This window comes from Bos grunniens, chromosome 3 (assembly GCF_055505025.1).
Source record: "Bos grunniens cultivar Pamir isolate PY7600 chromosome 3, Bosgru_T2T1.0, whole genome shotgun sequence".
NCBI lineage: Eukaryota > Metazoa > Chordata > Mammalia > Artiodactyla > Bovidae > Bos > Bos grunniens.
The window spans coordinates 119,319,783-119,338,453 of record NC_141167.1 but is presented as its reverse complement, the minus strand read 5'-3'; the positions used below and the strand labels follow the sequence as shown (position 1 = coordinate 119,338,453).

The following is an 18,671-nucleotide window of genomic DNA, read 5'->3' as shown; positions in this document are numbered from 1 at the left end:
CTTTTGACTCTAACTTCATGTCACTTCTCAACTCTTGTTCTTATTCTAATTCATACAGTTGTTTGCCCTTTAATTGACCCAGACATGGGTGGAACTCAGTCCTATTCTTTAATTTACAAACACACACATACACCCAATGCCTTTGTAAATAAGGAAGGTTGTATTAAAGGTTTGGGAACAAAGAGGAGTGGGTTTTTTACACGAAAAAATAATACAGAACTTCTATACTGGAAATTAGATATCCCTGTTCTAATCTTCCTACCCAGAGAGCAGGCCACCTGCTCTCACCTCTTTCCTCTCTCTTCCCTGTGCTACATTCTCTTCCCATCCCCCAAGTTCTATGGGAGAAGCAACTACCAGGTTTTTAACCAGGTCTCAAGTTCCTGTTGTCAAATTCTCATCTTTTGCCCCAAGCAAAGTTTTTTCCAAAAACAAAAACAAGAGGAAATCTGGAGATAACCATGAAGATCATCTTTTTGAATTACAAATCTAAACAAGAGGCTCAAAATCTTTCTGTGACTTCCTGGGACTAGAGAGTTGATATCATTTTCAATCCTCTAAAAGCCAATTAAAATAAATAAATTTAAATTAAAAAAAAAAAAAAAGCCTCAGAGACATAACTTTCTAATAAAGCTCCCAGTGCCAGGCTTTGGGCCTATTTTAAGATGTAATCAATTGTGCTTCAAACATTTTGGGGAGAGAGCATGGCATTCTCCACCCAGCTCCATGAGGTGTTTATGAAATAAAATGCGTGACCTACTTGATACTTGTCTCATGTTGGTACAGAATTGTGGGTGTTGCCTCAGGAAGTGAAAACACTAATGTTATTTTGCTTCTACTGTGTGTGATACTTACTGAGCAATACCAATAAAATTAGTTTCTGTTTCAGTAAAAACCCAATTTAAAGATCTTCTCTGTTTTTCTCCTTCCCTTTTGTATTGTGTTCATATACTACTCATTCCTTTTATTATAATGTGATTTGGTCTTGTTTTCCATCAATCACTATTTCCCAACAGTAATAAAAAAAAAAATAAAAAAATAAATACTTTTTTCAAATGGTAAACCCTCACTAAGAGTTCTACCCTAGACTGTATTTCTTTAGCCTGGACCAAGCCCCAGGTTGAATTTTATGAGTAAATACAACCCACATTAAAGCACTCCACACAATCAGTACCTGGGAATCCACACACCATCTCATCACAACCTCTTGTGCTATCTCCAGATACATGTCCCCAACACAATTTGGATGAGGAAGTCCAGGAGGGGTAGGACTTGAAACTAAGGAGGAGATCCCAAAGCTGGCACTGAGAGAAATGTGTCTAGTCCTGAAACCACGCAACTCAGATTGGGACTCGAACCCATGGTCTTTTAACTGAGATCGCACCTGGTCCCAAGACTTAATGAAGCTTAAGCTCTTGACATCTCATCGCATAAAGAATTCAGTGAGAGAAAAATTGACAGGTAAGTGGATTTATTTAAAAAGAAGCACACTTCACGGATAGAGTGCAGATTATCTCAGAAGGCGAGAGAGGCACCAGGGTAGGGAGTTGTCAGTTTTTATTGTTGTTGCTGCTCAGTTCCCAAGTTTTGTCCAACCCTTTGTGACCCCATGGACTGCAGCACACAAGGCCTCCCTGTCCTTCACTATATCCCAGAATTTGCTCAAATTCATGTCCATGGAGTCAGTGATGCTATCTAACCATCTCATCCGCTGCTGCCTTCTTCTCCTTTTACCTTCAATCTTGCCCAGCATCAGAGTCTTTTCCAGTGAGTCGGCTCTTAGCATCAGGTAACCAAACTATTGGAGTTTCACCTTCAGCATAAGTCCTTCCAAGGGATATTCAAGGTTGATTTCTTTTAGGATTGACAGGTGTGATCTCCTTGCAGTCCAACGGACTCTCAAGAATCTTCTCCAGCACCAAAGTGTGAAAACATCAATTCTTTAGTGCTTAGCCTTCTTATTTTTTGGGGGGGTGGGGTGGGGTGGGGAGGAGTTGGAGGAAAGGAATAGGGGAGTTTGGGGACGTGAGCAGAGAGCAGACCCTGGGTGATGGGTGGAGTTTGGAGAAGTGGAGGCATCTCGGGTGAGAAGGGGCGGAGGGGCAATGAGGTGGGAGAAAAAAGATGGAGAGAGACCAGCTCTGCCCCCGGACAGGGGCTGGGACCACAGGGTGGGGCGTGTCCCTGACGTGGTGGTGGCTGAGGATGTCTGTGTTCTTTGCACTTGAGCAGCATGAAAAACGGTGGATGGATGGATGGATGCGACCAAAGGAGAGACAAAAAGGGTGAGGGAAGGAGAGACATAAAGACATAAAGAGAGAAGGCAGGGGGGACAGAGAAGAATCTCATAGGAAAGAGAGGTAGGTATCTAAAAAAGATATAAAAGACAATGGAGACAAGGAGACAGGGGCCACCAGAAAGGAAGAGAGGAGGAAAGATAGAAAATCAACTGACATTAAGGACTTCTCTAGCCGTCCAATGGCTAAGACGCGGGGCTTTGTCTGCAGTGCAGGTGGCGTGGGTTTGATCCCTGGTCAGGGAACTAGATCCCGCATGTTGCAGCTAAGACCCAGTGCAGCCAAATAAAGAAATAAATATTAGTTATAAATAAATAAATACCTTTACAGCTTAAACAAACAAACAACAAGCCAGCCGACATAGAGAATGAGACTGGAGGCAGGGAGAAAAAGAGATAAGGACCAACCTAGCCAGAAAGATGGGGAAAGGCAGGGAGAAGCAGAGACGAGAGCCAGAGAGAGGGAGAGACAGAGGGGAGAGATATAGATGGAGGGAGAGACAGAGACACAGAGGAAGAGGGAGAGGCTGAGATGAAGAGAAACAGGAGCGAGACAGAGGGAGGAGGCAGAGACAGCAAGAAGGCCGGATGGGGAGAGACTGAGAAGAGGGAACTCAGGTAAGGGCAGGGACCCAGCGCTGGGAGTGCTTAGCCTTCTTAATGGTCCAATTCTCACACCCATACATGACTACTGGAAAAACCATAGCTTTGACTAGATAGACCACTTTGTTGGCAAAGTGATATCTTTGCTTTTTAGTATGCTGTCTAGGTTTGTCATAGTTTTTCTTCCAAGGAGCAAGTGTCTTTTAATTTCATGGCCACAGACACCATCAGCAGTGATTTTGGAGCCCAAGAAAATAAAATCTGTCACCGGTTCCACTTTTTCCCCTTCTTATTTGCCATGAAGTGATGGAACCGGATGCCATTTTCTTAGTTTTTTGGAATGCTGAGTTTTAAGCCAGATTTTTCACTCTTCTCTTTCACCCTCATCAAGAGGTTCTTTAGTTTCTCTTCACTTTTGGCCATAAGGGTGGTGTCATCTGCATATCTGAGGTTGTTGATATTTCTCCAAGACATTTTGATTCCAGCTTGTGATTCATTCAGCCCAAGATTACACATGATGTACTCTGAATATAAGTTAAATAAGTAGATTGACAATTTATAGCCTTGTCATACTCCTTTCCCAATTTTGAACCAGTCAACTGAGAGGTCTGACAGAATGTGGTCCACTGGAGAAGGGAATGGCAAACCACTTCAGTATTCTTGCCTTGAGAACCCCATGAACAGTATGAAAAGGCAAAAATGATAAGATACTGAAAGAGGAATTCCCCAGGTCAGTAAGTGCCCAATATGCTACTGGAGATTAATGGAGAAATAACTCCAGAAAAAATGAAGGGATGGAGCCAAAGCAAAAACAACACCCAGTTGTGGATGTAACTGGTGATAGAGTCAAGTTCTGATGCTGTAAAGAGCAATATTGCACAGGAACATGGAATGTTAGGTCCATGAATCAAGGCAAATTGGAAGTGGTCAAACAGGAGATGGCAAGAATGAAAGTCAACATTCTAGGAATCAGTGAACTAAAATGGACTGGAATGGGTGAATTTAACTCAGATGACCATTATATCTTCTACTGTGGGCAGGAATCCCTTGGAAGAAATGGAGTAGCCATCATGGTCAACAAAAGAGTCCAAAATACAGTACTTGGATGCAACCTCAAAAATGACAGAATGATCTTTGTTCATTTCCAAGGCAAACCATTCAATATCATGGTAATCCAAGCCTATGCCCCAACAAGTAATACTGAAGAAGCTGAAGTTGAACGGTTCTATGAAGACCTACAAGACCTTTTAGAACTAACACCCAAAAAAGATGTCTTTTTCATTATAGGGGACTGGAATGCAAAAGTAGGAAGTCAAGAAACACCTGGAGTAACAGGCAAATTTTGCCTTGGAGTATGGAATGAAGCAGGGCAAAGGCTAATAGAGTTTTGCCAAGAGAACACACTGGTTATAGCAAACACCCACTTCCACCAATAAAAGAGAAGACTACACATGGACATCACCAGATGGTCGACACCAAAATCAGATTGATTATATTCTTTGCAGCCAAAGATGGAGAAGCCCTATACAGTCAGCAAAAACAAGACGGGGAGCTGACTGTGGCTTGGATCATGAACTCCTTATTGCTGAATTCAGACTCAAATTGAAGAGAGTGGAGAAAACCACTAGACCATTCATGTATGACCTAAATCAAATCCCTTATGATTATACAGTGGAAGTGAGAAATAGATTTAAGGGACTAGATCTGATAGACAGAATGCCTGAAGATATATGGGCGGAAGTTTGTGACATTGTACAGGAGACAAGATTCAAGATCATCCCCAAGAAAAAGAAAGGCAAAAAAAGCAAAATGGCTGTCTGAGGAGGCCTTACAAATAGCTGTGAAAAGACGGGAAGTGAAAAGCAAAAGAGAAAAGGAAAGATATACCCATTTGAATACAGAGTTCCAAAGAAAATCAAGGAGAGATAAGAAAGCCTTCCTCAGGGATCAATGCAAAGAAATAGAGAAAAACAATAGAATGGGAAACACTAGAGATCTCTTCAAGAAAATCAGAGATACCAAAGGAACATTTCATGCAAAGAAGGGCTCAATAAAGGACAGAAATGGTAGGGACCTAACAGAAGCAGAAGATATTAAGAAGAGGTGGCAAGAATACACAGAAGAACTGTATACAAAAGAGCTTCACGACCAAGATAATCACAATGGTGTGATCACTCATTTAGACCCAGACATCCTAGAATGTGAAGTCAAGTCACATTTTCTAAGTCAAGCCTTAGAAAGCATCACTATGAACAAAGCTAGTGGAGGTGATGGAATTCCAGTTGAGCTGTTTCAAATTCTGAAAGATGATGCTGTGAAAGTGCTGCACTCAATATGCCAGCAAATTTGGAAAACTCAGCAGTGGCCACAGGACTAGAAAAGGTCAGTTTTCATTCCAATCCCAAAGGAAGGCAATGCCAAAGAATGCTCAAACTACCACACAATTGCACTCATCTCACATGCTAGTAAAGTGATGCTCAAAATTCTCCAAGCCAGGCTTCAGCAATACGTGAACCGTGAACTTCCTGATGTTCAAGATGGTTTTAGAAAAGGCAGAGGAACCAGAGATCAAATTGCCAACATCTACTGGATCATCGAAAAACCAAAAGAGCTCCAAAAAAACATCTATTTCTGCTTTTATTGACTATGCCAAAGCCTTTGACTGTGTGGATCACAATAAACTGTGGAAAATTCTGAAATAGATGGGAATACCAGACCACCTGACCTGCCTCTTGAGAAACCTGTATGCGTGTCAGGAAGCAACAGTTAGAACTGGACATGGAACAACAGACTGGTTCCAAATAGGAAAAGGAGTACGTCAACACGGTATATTGTCACCCTGCTTATTTAATGTATATGCAGAGTACATCATGAGAAATGCTGGGCTGGATGAAGCACAAGCTGTAATCAAGATTGCCAGGAGAAATATCAACAACCTCAGATATGCAGATGACAGCACTCGTACAGCAGAAAGTGAAGAGGAAGTAAAAAGCTTCTTGATGAAAGTGAAAGAGGAGAGTGAGAAAGTTGGCTTAAAGCTCAACATTCAGAAAATGAAGATCATGGCATCTGGTCCCATCACTTCATGGGAAATAGATGGGGAAATAGTGGAAACAGTGTCAGACTTTATTTTTCTGGGCTCCAAAATCACTGCAGATGGTGAGTGCAGCCATGAAATTAAAAGACGCTTACTCCTTGGAAGGAAAGTTATGACCAACCTAGATAGCATATTCAAAAGCAGAGACATTACTTTGCCAACAAAGGTCCATCTAGTCAAGGCTATGGTTTTTCCAGTGGTCATGTATGGATATGAGAGTGGGACTGTGAAGAAAGCTGAGTGCTGAAGAATTGATGCTTTTGAACTGTGGTGTTGGAGAAGACTCTTGAGAGTCCCTTGGACTGCAAGGAGATCCAACCAGTCCATTCTGAAGGAGATCAGCCCTGGTTTTTCTTTGGAAGGTATGATGCTAAAGCTGGAACTCCAGTACTTTGGCCACCTCATGCAAAGAGTTAACTCATTGGAAAAGACTCTGATGCTGTGAGGGATTGGGGGCAGGAGGAGAAGGGGACGACAGAGGATGAGATGGCTGGATGGCATCACGGACTCAATGGACGTGAGTCTGGGTAAACTTCAGGAGTTGGTGATGGACAGGGAGGCCTGGCATGCTGTGATTCATGGGGTTGCAAAGAGTCGGATGCAACTGAGCGACTGAACTGAACTGAACTGAAGGTTCTGTTTCTTCTTGACCCACATACAGGTTTCTCAGAAGACAGGTAAGGTGGTCTGGTAAACCCTTTTCTTTAAGAATTTTCCACAGTTTGTTATGATGCATACAATCAAATGCTTTATTGTAATCAATGAATCAGAAGTAGATGTTTTTATAGGCATGGGTAATTTCCTAGGCTAACGAGTGGCTGAAGTATTCCAGCTATTTGAGGGAAGGGATGGGGATTTCTAAGAATTGGGCCACTGCTCACTTTTTTACCTTTATGGTCAACCTTTGAACTGTCATGGGATTGGTGGGTATGTCATTTAGCTTGCTGATGTGTCAAAATGAGCGTACGCTGAGGTACACAAGGTCCAGTGGAAGCCAACCCATCAGCCATCTTGGGCCTATTTTGTTCTAATCAGTTTGAGTCATGTCCTTGGCCTAGGTCACTCTTTTAAAGGTTGTGCCCTGTCCCTTTCCCTCCTGTCAGAAGGACTGGGAAACTGGGCAGGTTACATCACCCTCATTTGACATTTTGTGAACAACCACTATGCATTGGGCATTGTTTTGAAGGCTGGAGAAAACAGCAATGACAAAATTAAACATAGTCCCTACCCTTACGGAGTCTATAATCTAGAGATGAAGACAGAGAATAATTAAATAATCCCAGAAATGATTATTAATAATATGATACATGGTGTGAGGAAAAGGTACAGAGGGATTTAAGGATGCACAATAGTGAGCCCTCACTGAGTCCGGGAAGTCAAAAGCATTGCTGAAGGAGTGGCATTTACGCTGAGATCTGAAGGATGAGTTGGCTATGTGAAAGATATGTGACAGAGAGAAAAGATCTTAATGAGGAAGGGAATCAACACACACTAAGTAGTCCTGCAGTCAATAAGTATTTATTAAGCACCCACTATATACTGGCATTTGGAATACAAAGATCCCTGCCCTTATGGAGCTTACATTTTTGCAGAATGTGAAAGTGGAGAGCACATGGGTGAAAATTAGGCAATGCTAATCACCTCGGTGTGACTAAATTTAAACAGGAGAGTTTGGAAATTAGGTTGCAGATTACAAAATCTTTCATCACGTGGTGGAACAGGAAATCACAAGGAGCCTACTTCCCTGGATTCTGTAAAGGCAAGGGCGGCATCTCACTCATCTTTGTAAGTCTAGAGTACAATAGTGCCTGACCGGTGGCAGCTGCTCAGCACATGAATGAATGAATGACTTTAGACAGGCCAGTGAACAATGAGAAATACATTTCAGAAAGAGAATCTTTGGTATAAGGCAGATAAATTAGGAGCTTAGGGTTAATGTATATATACTACCATAGTATACCCAATATAGATAAACATATACACACAATATAGATAAACAACAAGGACCTACTGTATAGCACAGGGAACTATATGCAATGTTTTGTAATAACCTATAAAGGAAAAAAAATTGAAAAGAATATATATATTCTTTTTCAGATCACTTTTCTGTACACCTGAAGCTAACCCACATTGTAAATTAACAAAATTTCAACTTTTAAAAAGAGATTGAAAAAAAAGAGATAATCCTCAGTGTAATATACAAGATGGGATTGAGCCAAGACCAGTTAGAAGGAATTGCAATTAGACAATTGCAAAGATAAAAGATCAGTAGTTGCCATATGGGTTTGCCTGTTTGATTATAAATTGTATCCATCAGCACCACAACACTGATACTGTATAGTCATTAATAAAACACAAATAAAATAGGAATTTTATTATTTTCTTCCTCTCCTCCAGTGGAGACTGTCCTGGAGACTAGTGCTCTGGATGATGAGGACTGAACACAAATAGAGACAAAGGAGTTGGAGAAGGGTGTGTTTGAGGACAAGTAGGGGTCTGCTTCCCACACAGCACAAGAGCTGGACAGCAACTAATGAAAAATAATCATGTGTGGATAGACAATGGCACCGAATTGTTGCTCCAACAAATTCTATTGTCTGACCCACATGAAAGAATTTGGTCAGACACATCTCTTCCAAGATTAGTTGGAATTTGGCAGGATAACCTGAGACTGAAGTAAGAAGAGAAAAGGGAAGTTGTCTAAAAGAAATGTGGTTGACAGCAAAGCAAATCCAGGTGCCTGCCTTCTGCTAAGGGTGTTTCCTGACCTGATCTACTGTGAGTAGAAATCTCACCTGGGGCCTCACGCCGTGAAATCAGTTTACAGTTTATCCCCTTGAGTCATGAAGCCAAAATAGAGAAGCTTCTAAAGAAGTGAAGTCTCTCAGTCGTGTCCGACTCTTTGCAACCCCATGGACTGTAGCCTACTAAGCTCCTCTGTCCGTGGGATTTTCCAGGCAAGAGTACTGGAGTGGGTTGCCATTTCCTTCTCCAGGGGATCTTCCTGACCCAGGGATTGAACCCTGGTCTCCCTCATTGTAGGCAGACGCGTTTACCATCTGAGCCACCAGGGAAGTATGACCGAAATAGAGAAGGGAGAGGCAATAGCCAGAAGGCCTAACACATGGATGATTCATCCACTCTAGAAATCCCTATAGGCAGAAATGATATTTTCTCTATCTGCCCAGACTCACACTGTCCATCACCTACCCTGGTAATGATGATCACTACCATTTATTGAGTGCCCACCATGGGCCAGGCATTGACCTAGAAAATTTACATCAAGTTAATGCTCATAGCAGCCTTGTGAAGGAGACATTTTGCTTTCCCTGTTCTCATGTGTAAACAAGGAAAGTGAGAATTAGGAGCAATGACATTGTACCACCAGTACTTCTCCAAACTGAGATTAGAACTCAAGTATGTCTGACTCTGGGCTTTCTGGGTAGTTCAGCTGGTAAAGAATCTGCCTGCAATGTCGGAGACCTGGGTTCAATCCCCCTGGAAGATTCCCTGGGGGAGAGCATGGCAACCACTCCAGTACTCTTGCCTGGAGAATCCTCATGGACAAAGAAGCCTGGTGGACTCCAGTCCATGGGGTTGCAAAGAGTCAGACATGACTGGGAGCCATGGCCTCTGGTCCTAACCTCCTTTCTGGGCTCATCAATCCCCATGCCTGCCCTTTCAGGGGCTATTCTCTGCCGCACTAAATTTCCTACTTCTCCCTTACACACCATCCTCTCCATCATGCTTCTCAACTTGTCTGCCAATGCTATGAGTCCACAAACCACATTTTGAATAACAAGGACCTAGAAACTGACTACAAAGGCAGAATCTCATTTCTGGGCCCCTCCATGCCCCCGCCCCAGACCTACTGAATCAGAATCTTTTAACAAGATCCCCAGGGGATTTATACATGCATTACAATTTAAGGAGCACTGATCTCAACCCGAAATATCCTTTCCTTTGTTCTGCACCATACGACTTTTTACTCAATATCATTTGAGCATTTACTATTTGCCAGGCACTGTGTTTAGAACTAAAGACACAAAATCAAATTAAATATGAGGCACAAACTTAAGATGATAATGTATTCATGAGAAAGATATATAATAAATAGTATTTTTAAAAGGGTGAGTGCTATGAACAACATAAGAACAGGATGTAGTATCTTACATATCCAATTCTAAGCACCATCATAATATCAGATACTAAAAAAAGGTTCAATGATATTTCTGAAGGAAAATAAAGAAGAGAAGACAAAAGACATAAAAGGAAGGAAGGAAAAATGATAGAAGGAATTGCACTAAACTGTAATTTCCAGGAAATTCTCTGGTAGTCCAGTGGGTAGGACTTTGCACTTCCACTGCAGGGGGCACGGGTTCAACCTCTGGTCAGGGAACTAAGATCCCACAAGCCACGCTGTGCGGTCTAAAATGCATAAACAAAATAAACTGCAATTTCTAAAATGACAACTCAGACAAGACACTCATCAATGACTTCCCCATGGGGTAGCTTCATTTGGATGCGCGGTTATATCCCGATATCAAGATCACTGCAACCCTCAACCCACCAAACTCTCCTTCTCTCAAATTAGCCCAGAAATCTGGATTTATCCTTAATGCTTTCTTCTCCTTTAATCTTATAAAGCTATTAAAATTGCTATTATTCTATTCATTCATGTATGAGCTATTCAGTGTCCAATGTATGCTCTGAGCAGGAGTTCAGGGGTTGAAAAGATCATATCTAGCTGAAGTGCTTGCAGAAGTTCTCATGAGTCAGGGGGTCAGATTGTGTGGTCAGACAGAGATCTGAATCTTGACACAGCCACTTGCTATTTGATCCTGGGGCAGGTTCCTACTCTCTTTGCACCACTGTCTGTAAGACAGGATAATGATATTGCCTCACAGACCTAGAGGAGGAATCAATGAGACATACACCATTGCTATTATTATGATTGTGTGGAGCAGGGTGGGATATGAACATTCAGTCAACAACATAACTTACAAAGAGAAGAGGAAAGAATGGCGACCTCTTGAGGGACGGGTGAGCCATCTGCTTGGCTTGAAATCCAGGGTATAGTAGAAGTAGAGAAAAAGGGCTAGAAGCACTGCTTGGAGTTCCGTCAATGGAGCACTTCAACACCAACTCAAAAACCTGTGGTGAATTCAAATAATAACAAAAAATACCCGAAATTTCTAGAATAGGCGGGATTAGGATCAAAATTTGCTCTGCCTTGATGTGTGGGAGGAGAATGGCAAAAATGGAGAGGGAGGAAGCTTCACCTAGAAACAAGGTCATCAAGAGGAGACCCTGGCTTGCAGGAAGAGAGGTGTCAACTCACCGAGATGAACAAGTTGGCAGTATATCCACACAGAAACATCTAGAGGCAGATGGACAAGCTGGTGTTGAGTTCAGGAAATGTTTGGGCTGGAGGGAAGAACTTGGCACACAGACATCACTGAATAATAAATAATTTTGAAAATAATAGTTAAAACCAGAAACATGAGTAAATGCCTTGAGGGAGTTCAGGCTGGGGAGGAGGGCTCCTTAGGAAATATACCCTGGGGGAAGGCAGGAAGTAAGAGGAGTCAGAGAAGCCAAGAGAACTGGGATTTGCAGAATCCTGGAATTAAAAGAAAGCCTTCAAGGGATATCCTTAGTTGTCGAGTGGCTAAGACTCTGTATTCCCAATGCAGGGGGCCCAGGTTCAATCCCTTGTCAGGTAACTAGATCCCACATGCTGCAACTAAGATCCAGTGCAGCCAAATAAACATTTTTTTTAAAAGCACATGCTGTGTGTATTTAAAAAAGAAGAAGAGCATCAAGCCCTGCATATAAGGACTGAGAAAAGGATTTTGTGGCAAAGACAGGCACAAGTGACATTCAACAAGACAGCTCACCAACTAGGCCATCCTTGGTAGTCTCTGCAGCCTATTTTAATGCGAGGCTACTAGAAAAACTTGATGAATATTGGCCACTTGAAGAAGCTGCTGCACCTTGGACTGAACACATTCAGCAAAGCAGCCTGAGTCCATTGCCAGGGTCCACTTCCTGTTTCCTGTAAGGCTTCTTAGCCGAGCCTGGAAAGGAAACTGGTTACTCTGACTTGAAGTGGCGGTAGGAGAGCTTTACCCACCGCCCCCGCCCCCCCACCGCCCCTGCAGGGAAGAGTCGTTTCTTTAATCATATTCTCTAAGACCTTGAGGATTCAGTTAACCCCTTGCTTGCCTTCGGACCATCTAAGTCAAATAGAAATTATCTCCCTTTTAAGAAATTCCAGGGGTAATTCCTCAACAATTTTTGGTGGTCTGTTACAGTCTCTGAAAACTCTTACCAAGATCAACTAGAAAATAGGCCTTTGTGACCCAGAGTTTCCAAAAAGCTCACTTAACAAATTGAGTAATGAGTCAACTGATAGGAAAAATAAAGTCAGAGATTGACCAGCTTCTAGAAACATGGAGTGTGGGGTCACTGGAGGCTGAGGGAGGCGGTTGTAAAGGGGATACAGAGGCCAGCGTCCTGGAGAGTGCGCGCTAGGGCTCTCACTCGGGGAACTGAGAGGCTCTGTCATGCACAAGAACATCAGAAGCATGAAGTACAAAGGAGGAATTGTGTGTGCCCTGAGAATAAACTCGAATGAAGTTATTCACAAGGAATGATTGTCTCCGAGGTCCTGTCATTAAAGCTTTTCCATTTCTTGGTGTTCAGAACTGATAACCTTTGAGAGGAGATAATAGTGCTCAAGACAAAGGATGTCAATTTGACATCAAGTAGGGATGCTAATCGAAGAAGGCAATGACACCCCACTCCAGTACTCTTGCCTGGAAAATCCCATGGATGGAGGAGCCTGGTAGGCTGCAGTCCATGGGGTCGCTAACAGTCGGAGACGACTGAGCGTCTTCACTTTCACTTTTCACTTTCATTCATTGGAGAAGGAAATGGCAACCCACTCCAGTGTTCTTGCCTGGAGAATCCCAGGGACAGGGGAGCCTGGTGGGCTGCTGTCTATAGGGTCGCACAGAGTCTGACATGACTGAAGCAACTTAGCAGCAGCAGCAGCAGCAGGGATGCTAGAGAGAGAGACAAAGTGGGTGGGGGACAAAGAGGTGCCATGCAGAAAGAAGTAGATTAAAAAATATATGCTCATTGGGCTTCCCTGATGGCTCAGTGGTAAAGAATCCGCCTGCCAGTGCCAAAGGTATGGGTTCAAATCCTGGTCCAGGAAGATCCCACATGCCATGGAGCAACAAAGCTCATGCACCAAAACTACTGAGACACAACTACTGAGCCTGACGCGCTGGAACCGTGCTCCACAAAAGACGCCACCACAATGAGAAGCCCACACACCGCAACTAGTGAAAAGCCCTCATGCAGCAACGAAGATCCAGCATAGCCAAAAATAAATAAATAAAATTAATTAAAAATATATAAAAATATATGCTTAATGTAAGTAAAGAGACAGTGCTCATAGTTAAGTTATGGGAAATAGTATTTTATCAGATTAAAAAAATAAATTTAGTGATTCAAACATTTATGGAGCAGCTCCTAGGTGCCAGGCACTAGGCTGGGCAACAGGGCAGACGACACATCCCCTTGAGAAGTGTACAGCCTGCTGAGGGAGACAAGAGTGAGCAAACAACCATGAAACAGCAGGAAAGATGCTAATAGAGGCAGGTACATGATGCTCACAGAGGCAGGGGAGACTTCACCAAGAGAGAAAGAGAAACTTACAAGAGCAGCAGAGAGGCATCGTCACACTTCTGAGGACTCTGGTTTGAGCTACATGCAGCAGCCCATTGCTCTTTGCAGACTGAGTGTTAATGAACAAAAATAGTCTCTACTGAGTGACCTGAAACATCCCTGTAGTTAGATACTTTGCTGAGACACAAATTTGAATGGTCTGCTAGGAGGCCAGAGTGTACTTGCCAGCCATTTACTAGTGAATGGATCACACCCCACACCTGGCATTTGTGCCCCAGCACAGCTTACCTCTTCTTTTCTCATTGGCATCTATGTAGTAATTCTCACCCTGTGATTAACTTTTTTTCCTTTGCAGAGTCAGAGAAACATGGAGTTAATAAGGTACAGATGTAATGAAGTAAAGAGTTTATTTTAATGGCAAAATTTATTTAAGAAGCTTTAGAAATTACCTTGGCCCCATATTTATAGAACCATTAAGAGTCTAAAAAAGATCCCTTACATTTTTCAGTTACACTTTACTGCTTTTTATAGTGGAAATTATAAGTCATGGTGATATTCATGATTCTGGTAAGGTCATGGATGAACCCTTTGAGAATGTCAGGGGTCCACGTCTGTGAATAATGAATTTTATTTTATTGGCACTCTACTGGATATAACACACTCTCATTTTAAATTGGAAAAATAAGATATATTCTCTATTATATGATTTTCTTATAATTTGGAGAAGACTACTATTGCCCTTCCCTGTTTATAAAGGCTCAGTATGTATTACCAGAAGACAAAGAATAATATTTATCCACAAAATTGCAGCCTGACAAATCAACATAGATAACTAAATTCCCCCAACTGAATGCTTTTCCCTTAGTCTATTTCCTGTAACTTAATAACCACTGAAACTTCAATCTGGCCCCCTCCCCAAAATACCTCAAACTTAACATGACAACACACAACCTCAATCTGCTTCCACTTGTCACCTTGTTTTGGCTATTAGGATCACATGTATTTAATTGCTGAAGCTGGAAAACTTAGAACTGGCCAGACTCTTCTCTTAACATCTAATCAGTTACCAAGTAAATCGATGTTACCTCTTAAATGACTCTCAAAAGCAATCGGGCCTCTCCAGTCCCCTGGCACTGCCCTAGCTCAGACCCAAATCATCTGGCATCACAATATTCTGACACAGTGCCTCTAACCTGTCCTTCCTCTATCCCCCAAGTTGATAGAGAGTAATTTTTCTCAAAATGCAAATCTTGCATTCATTAGTTTCCACTGAAGATAAAAATATGGTTCCATCAATAACTGGTTCCTGGCCAGTGAGTCTGATGCCCATGGGTCTACACATAACACTTTGAGAATTGCATTGACTGTGAGCTGTTTATTTTCCTAATTATGCGGTGTTCTTTCATACCTCTATGCATTTTTGTATTTATCCAATTCTTGTGCTGCCTGGCCTTTTCACTCCTGTACTCTTAGCGAATTTCTACCAGACCTTGTAGATTCAATTCAAATGCCACTGCTTCAGGAAAGCCACGTGTGAATCTCTCAGTGGCTCCTCTATCTGGGCTCCTGTGGCCCTGAAAACATGCTATTAAAGCACGTGTCACAGTTCACAGCAAGAACGTGGTTCTTCTCCTGTGATCCACAAGCTCTTGTCTTTGAATCCTAGTATTTAGCACGATGCTTGGCTCCTGCCACGCAGTCAGTGTTTGCTGAATGGAAGGACCAGCGATTGAGATTGGTGGTTACATGGTAAAATGAGAGAAGCATGTTATCAAAGGGCAAAAACTACATTTTTTGTTAACTCTAAACTGAATCAAGGTGCCAGGAAAGTTAAAATAAGGATAGGGTACTTTTAGATCTCAACTGACTTTTAAATTACTCATCACATCTGTCCTTAGCTAAAGACTAACTCTAACCAGCGTCCTGTGCAGCCTAAGTCAGAATATTTCATACTTGGACACTGGATCCAACAAATGCTCAATGACCATGGAAGAAGTACTTAAAAAGAAGGTACTGGCTTTAAAAATACAAATGGGAAAAAAATGCCCAGTAAAACCATTTGCTTTTTTTTTTTTTCCCCTGTTTGGTATTTTAGAGCACAATATCAGACACAGGGCATCACACTGTACACAATGTCCAACATCTGTGGTGGCAGTCTCCACTAAACAGTTACTGCGATGCTGTTTTTTGTTCACTCATTCATTCACTCACAGAAACTGCTGTGCAGCTACTGCGGGCCAGTCACCAAAGCACAAGTAAAGGAAACAACAGGTCCCTGAGATCCAGGATTTCTACAGGACAGATGGATTACTACAAATGGCCCTGGACTTGTATCATTAAGCAGTTACTATTTAAATCCAGCCCGGTTCCAAAAATGTTCTCAAGTTCTCCTTGTACTTAACAGGTCACAGGTCACCTTGGGTAACCTCAAGAAGGCTGCTAAGCATTCTAATGCAGCCAGTCTGTAACGCAAGGCATAACCCGTCTTGGGACACAGCTACATTCAAAATGCAGCGTTTAGGGTACGTTCACTACTGTTCTAATCTCCCAGTGGGTAGGGGTTTGCTGAAAGTCGGTTTTCTAAGAAGGAAAAGATTTGGATGAAGACAGATGATGAGTGAAGCTGAGTTCGAACTTCAACCAAAACTCTTGGCGTGTTAGGGCACGGATGAATTCTCTGGATACCCTCACCATGTAGAGTGGTGCAAAGAAAAGCTTCCAGGGCAAACCCAGTCAGGGAAAGACGTAAATTCACTGCATTTAGCACCATACTGGAGCCCAGACTTCGGCCTTCTTCAGGGTAAAATACTAGGGGAGCTCAAGCCTAATTCTTAACAAACTACATTATAAATGACGGGCCAATCTCAGATATAGCTGCTCCCCTAACCCTTAGGCTGCCCCATAGGTTCACTGCCGGGTTCCCACCCAGACTCTGGACAGCGCCCCGCCCTTCTCGGTCCCACCCACTCACCCCAGAAGGGGTCCCCGCAACCCCCAAGCCCACCCCTGGAGAACCACCCACTGCAGCCCCGCCCCTCCCGAGACCCACGTGTCGGGCCCCACCCCAGCGCTGGCGGCCCTTTAAACACCCCCACCCTTACACAGTACCCCCCCCAACCCCGACCCGAACGGCAGCCGGAGAGGGACAAAACTCATGGCGTTCAGCCAGCTTCCTCCGCGGATCTCGTCCCGGACTGCCCTGCCCGTGGGGCCTTCCACCCTGGGTCACAGCCCCTTGCGGCCCCGAGCCCGCGGCGGCCCGGCAGAGGAGTGTCGCAGCGGCCCAGCTGCAGGGCTGGGCCGGCGGGAGAGCAGGTCTCCGCCGCTGCCACGGCTGCCTCCGCCTGCTGCTCAGGCCGCCCGCTCGCCCGCCGCTGGGTGCGCTGCACGCGGGGGGCCGCCGCGGTGCAGAGGTTCATGCAGCGGCGGCGGCGGCGGCGGCGGCGGCGGCGGCTGCTGCCGCTGCCGCCGCGGAGGCAGACAGACCGGGCGCTGCCGCCGCCGCCGCCCTCCCCCGGCTCCATGCCGCCACCGCTGCCGCCTCCTCCTCTCCGGCGAGGGGCGGGGGGCTCCGGCCCGGGGTGGGCACCACTCCTCGCAGCGCCGCTCCCCTCCCTGCCCTCCGCTAGGGCCCTGGAGCTAGCGGGGGCGCCCGCTGCCTTCTAGGAGCGCACGCTCTCCGCGCGCCCTGCGGGAGAGAGGGGGCGGGCGTGGGCGGGGGCGGGCGGGCGTCGGGGCAGCCGGGACCCCGCAAGGCGGCGAGAGGAGGGGGCTGCCTCGGAGGATGCCCGGCGGCGGCTCCCCGCTCTTGGGCGCGAGCTGAGCCGGACCCAGAGCGGGCGGCGCGTCGCCATGCCGGTGTGACGGGCGCCCCCGGCTGCCCGCGCGGTCCCCGGCGCTGCCCCACGCCGCGCCGCGCCGGCGCCGGGCGGCAGGATGGGCTGTATCCAAAGCATTACCTGCAAGGCGCGGATCCGGCGCGAGAACATCGTCGTGTACGATGTGTGCGCCACCATCGACCAGTGCCCCACGCGCATCGAGGAGACCTCGCCCATCGTCCTGCGCTACAAGACCCCCTACTTCAAAGCTTCAGCCCGCGTGGTCATGCCCCCCATCCCCCGCCACGAGACCTGGGTGGTGGGCTGGATCCAGGCGTGCAACCAGATGGAGTTCTTCAACACCTACAGCGACCTGGGCATGTAAGCGACCGGCCGCGCGGAGTAGGAGCGGGCTTCGAGGCAGGGTCTCTCCCCACCCCGACCCTCCTCCCCAGCTCCTTCTTACTGCTCTCCCCATCCTTTTTATAAACCTTCCTCCCGCCTCCTTTTCCATCTCCCTCCTCCCTACGCTTTTGTCTCAGTGACAGGGCTGATGTGTGTAGGGAGGCTCCTCGCGAAGGCATTTTCTCGTAGTTTGCTTCTGATTCCCTATGAATGCTAGGAGCACGGTGCGGGGCGGGAAGAACGCTCTGAGGAGGGTTCAAGAGACGGAGGTGGGGGTGGCTGGCTAGTGCCCTGGGAGTTTCGGGGCGCCGTCTGTGGTTTGCAGGGCTTCTGGGGAAGAGTTTGGGGGGACCTGTAGAGAGTAGTGGAGTGTTGGGGGCGCGTGGGCTGTACCGCGCGTGCTTTGGAGAAACCCGAGCCGGTTTGGAGAGGAAGGTCCCAGGCGTCCAGCCTGGACTTGGTCTGCCCTTGTTCCTTCGACTGTTGACTTCGAGTTCTTGTACCCCGAACCGGAAAGCCTGGAGGCGTTTCCATCCGGAACCGCACACCCGACAGCCACCTCTCTGGCTCAGCGCCCTCCTGAAGAGTACTGGAGGTGGTGGGAGTGGGAAGGCTCCGGGCGCGTCCCAGCGGAGCGAGGCTGATGGCCTTGTGCGAGCAGCCTCTGATTGGCGTGGTGCGATACGTGTCTTTGCTCAGTGAAAGTATGGGTCTCATGTCGGTCTAGGGTCTTTACTTACTCCAAACTTTA

At 45.3% G+C, this 18,671-nt stretch overlaps 2 protein-coding genes across 7 annotated transcripts in view; one reads left to right on the top strand and one right to left on the bottom strand.

Moving 5' to 3' along the window:
• Positions 1-17,960, bottom strand: part of LOC147377088 (uncharacterized) — a 93,339-nt gene extending 75,379 nt beyond the window's left edge. For 3 of the 4 annotated variants that reach the window (XM_086393862.1, XM_086393861.1, XM_086393863.1), the window contains exons 1-4: positions 17,828-17,960; positions 11,897-12,076; positions 11,338-11,454; positions 11,001-11,150 (exon numbers count right to left, since the gene is read on the bottom strand). In XM_086393862.1, coding sequence (XP_086249988.1) covers positions 11,001-11,150; positions 11,338-11,376 — 189 coding nt within the window. In that variant the 5' untranslated portion in view covers positions 11,377-11,454; positions 11,897-12,076; positions 17,828-17,960. Of the gene's footprint in view, positions 1-10,305; positions 10,425-11,000; positions 11,151-11,337; positions 11,455-11,896; positions 12,077-17,827 lie in introns of all 4 variants that reach the window. The other variant, XR_015161324.1, reaches the window with a different exon arrangement.
• FAM78B (family with sequence similarity 78 member B) overlaps positions 17,267-18,671 on the top strand; it is a 94,016-nt gene continuing 92,611 nt past the window's right edge. For all 3 annotated transcript variants that reach the window (XR_015161323.1, XR_015161322.1, XM_086393860.1), the window contains exon 1: positions 17,267-17,896. Coding sequence is in view for 1 of the 3 variants with exons in the window: in XM_086393860.1 (XP_086249986.1) it covers positions 17,634-17,896 (263 nt within the window). In the remaining 2 variants the exon portion in view is untranslated. The remainder of the gene's footprint in view (positions 17,897-18,671) is intronic.